At 39.3% G+C, this 2809-nt stretch overlaps 1 protein-coding gene across 1 annotated transcript; it reads left to right on the forward strand.

Moving 5' to 3' along the window:
- The first annotated feature begins 437 nt into the window (after positions 1-437).
- On the forward strand, positions 438-2595 carry LOC113299316. Its single transcript, XM_026548331.1, has 2 exons — positions 438-646; positions 998-2595. Exon 2 carries the CDS (start codon positions 1079-1081, stop codon positions 2525-2527), a length of 1449 nt encoding a protein of 482 aa, XP_026404116.1. The 5' UTR covers positions 438-646; positions 998-1078; the 3' UTR covers positions 2528-2595.
- The last annotated feature ends 214 nt before the right edge of the window (positions 2596-2809 follow it).

A 2809-nucleotide genomic window follows, 5' to 3' on the forward strand; every position in this document is an offset into this window, starting at 1 on the left:
ACTACTCATTTCTAAACAAAAATAGCTCTGTTTTGCTTTCTAGAGAAGGAAAGAATATTTTTTTTTGTAAATGAAAAATGAAGGGAATGGTGGTATTTATAGACGGTGGAGCACCGACCGAAGCCGGTCGAGTTTAAATCGCTACCGGTGCAAACTCCACCGGGCGGTCGCGTTGAAGCCGCTAACGGTGTAGTCTCGCCCGCTCGGTTAAGACTCGACCGCTTAACTTAGTGGCGCGGTCAATTTGCCAGACCACCTGACATGGCAAATAGATGGGTTAGCCACCCGTAGGAACCGGCCTAAGATGTTAATTCCTTACTCCAGCAGCCATTTTCTTGGTGTACCGGCACTGGGCACAGACACAGGCATATAATCGAAGAGCTAGCTTTTCACATAACGACGATTTTTCCTGCCGTCTCGCTCATTATTTTTTAAATTACAGCCCAACATAAGTTCTCAATTCTATTTACCTTTACCGGTTGGAGTTCTTGTCTCGTTCCTTTCTCGGTCTCCCACCGTTTCACTCTTAACCACTCTAAGTAACGTTGAACCAGACAGTCATCGTTGTTTAATCGCTGATTCAATCGTGGAAGGTGGAAGGTTATTTTTCTTTTGCATCTGCAACCTAAGATTTTTCTGTCAGCAGGTATTTATTTTGATCTGTTGGTGAAATTTCTCTTAAATCTCTAATTACTGTCGCTAGGGTTTACAGGAATGGGATTATCACCCTAAAGTCTACTTCACTAGTTTTAGAGATTGTGTACATTCAGTAGACCAATTTTTTAGGTAGTAGGTGCAGAAAAATCATCTCAGCACTAATTTTCTGATTGTTATCATTTTATTAGAGTTTCTAATATTTGAAAATACAATAAAAAGAAATTGACTTATTTGGATGATTCAAGTCGGTCAGCTAAAGGAAATTTGTGTAGAATTCTATAAATAGCTAACACTTTTCTTCTTCTTTTTTATCATATCTCCTATGAGTGATGATCGGAAGATTTATGTACATATCTTGAAAGATTTGTTCATTTAAGGAGGAAATAAGTTGAGACACTTGAAAGAAAAGAAGTGAAAAAAGATGAAACAGTGTGGTAATATCAGTACAAGTGGCTCAGGGTTTCCTCCACTTATCAGTTGGAGTAGTGATGCTGTATTTGATTCTGATTCATTAGTTTGTGAGATATTGAGTAGAGTCCCTGTTAAATCCCTCATGAGTTGCAAGTGCGTATGCAAATCTTGGCAATCTATAATTTGTAAGAGCCCATACTTCATTGATTTACACTTCAGCCGATCAAAATCACGTACTAGTCTGGGTAATGGTGGTGTCGGTGGTGATGTCTCCTTACTTATCGAATGGGTTAGATATGATTGGGGAGGACCACGTTTGTTATCAGCAGAAATCCAACTGTCTGAAGGAGGAGGAGGAGCAACTGTGCAAGGGGAAATACCTGTTCCACAGTGTCCTGAACGGCGTACAGTCATTGTCGGTATACTCAATGGTTTGTTTTGTTTAGCAGACAATGAAGCAGACTGTGTATGCGTATATAATCCCAGCACCAGAAAATCAACACCTTGGATTAAGTCAGCAATTAAACAACAGCATGAAGATGAATCTGAGGAAATACAAGTAATAGATGAAGATGGTGATCACGTGATACATGAGGTTACCTATCACAATTTTAATTGGTATGCTTTTGGATATGATCCTGCTACCGAAGAACACAAAGTGGTTGCTTTTTGGCAGAAAAAAACGAAAACCTGGCATGGGACACGTTTCGATGCTGTTTGCGAGGTTTTGACCATTTGTGGCCGAGAAGACAAAACCAATAATAGTTCATCATGCAGAAGGTTCCGCGAGGTCTCACTCCCACCAAAAGTGGATGCCCAGGAACTTAGTAAACCTCTTTATGCAAGTGGTTCCATATACTGGTTGTACGAAGACTTGTTATTAAAGAAGGAACCATTTATTCTCCAATTTAATGTTCGGACTGAAGGGTTTAGAATGTTTTCTGTTCCTAATTTCATTGTGGGTGAAATCCTCTATCCTTGCCGTGGTCATCTGATTGAAGTCGATGGTCATCTAGCTGTGGTTGGTAAGAAGAAGGTAGATATGGAATGTCAAAAGAATAACAACACATCAATGAAGATGTGTATCCTTCATGTTAACCATGATCAAGACAGAAGAATGCAGAACGCAAATACCGTGACATGTATGAGCAGGGTTGCATGCAGCACCAGTACTGATTATTATTGGATCGAGGAGGCCTTCTTAATGCCACCGCCTTCTGATTGGACACCGATACACCCTGATGCTATTCTATCCATTCCAGGGACTGATTGGTTCATAATAAAATCCTTTGAGAAAGGTGATTTCTGTTTTTATTTTTACAACTGGAGGACAAAGTATTTCAGCTCGACTAAGACTGAAGTTGTTGGAATGGCTTCCCTCTTTCAAGATACTACCCAATTCTCTTCGTCATTTTTCGTTCTCCGCACTTACAGTGAAAGCCTCCTGCCTGTAGTTTAAGAGCAGCATTACTTTCTCTTTCATTCTGTACAAGGTTCATTATTCATATTTAGTTGATAATTTGACAATTTTTGTTGTATGGTTTGTGTCTGAAAACTTAGCTAAATTTTCTCCGTTCTTCTGAGATCCTTGTGATATCCGAACTGGAAAAATAGTGATAGGCCCAGTTCTTTTTTTTTTTTTTTGATTGGTATTATATGAAAAAAGGTGTTTAAATGTACAAAAGATACAAGAGAGTTGTGTGATCAAAAGATCAAGAGAACAAGGCCAGCAAGATTACAA

The sequence above is a fragment of the Papaver somniferum genome, chromosome 7 (assembly GCF_003573695.1).
Source record: "Papaver somniferum cultivar HN1 chromosome 7, ASM357369v1, whole genome shotgun sequence".
Lineage (NCBI taxonomy): Eukaryota > Viridiplantae > Streptophyta > Magnoliopsida > Ranunculales > Papaveraceae > Papaver > Papaver somniferum.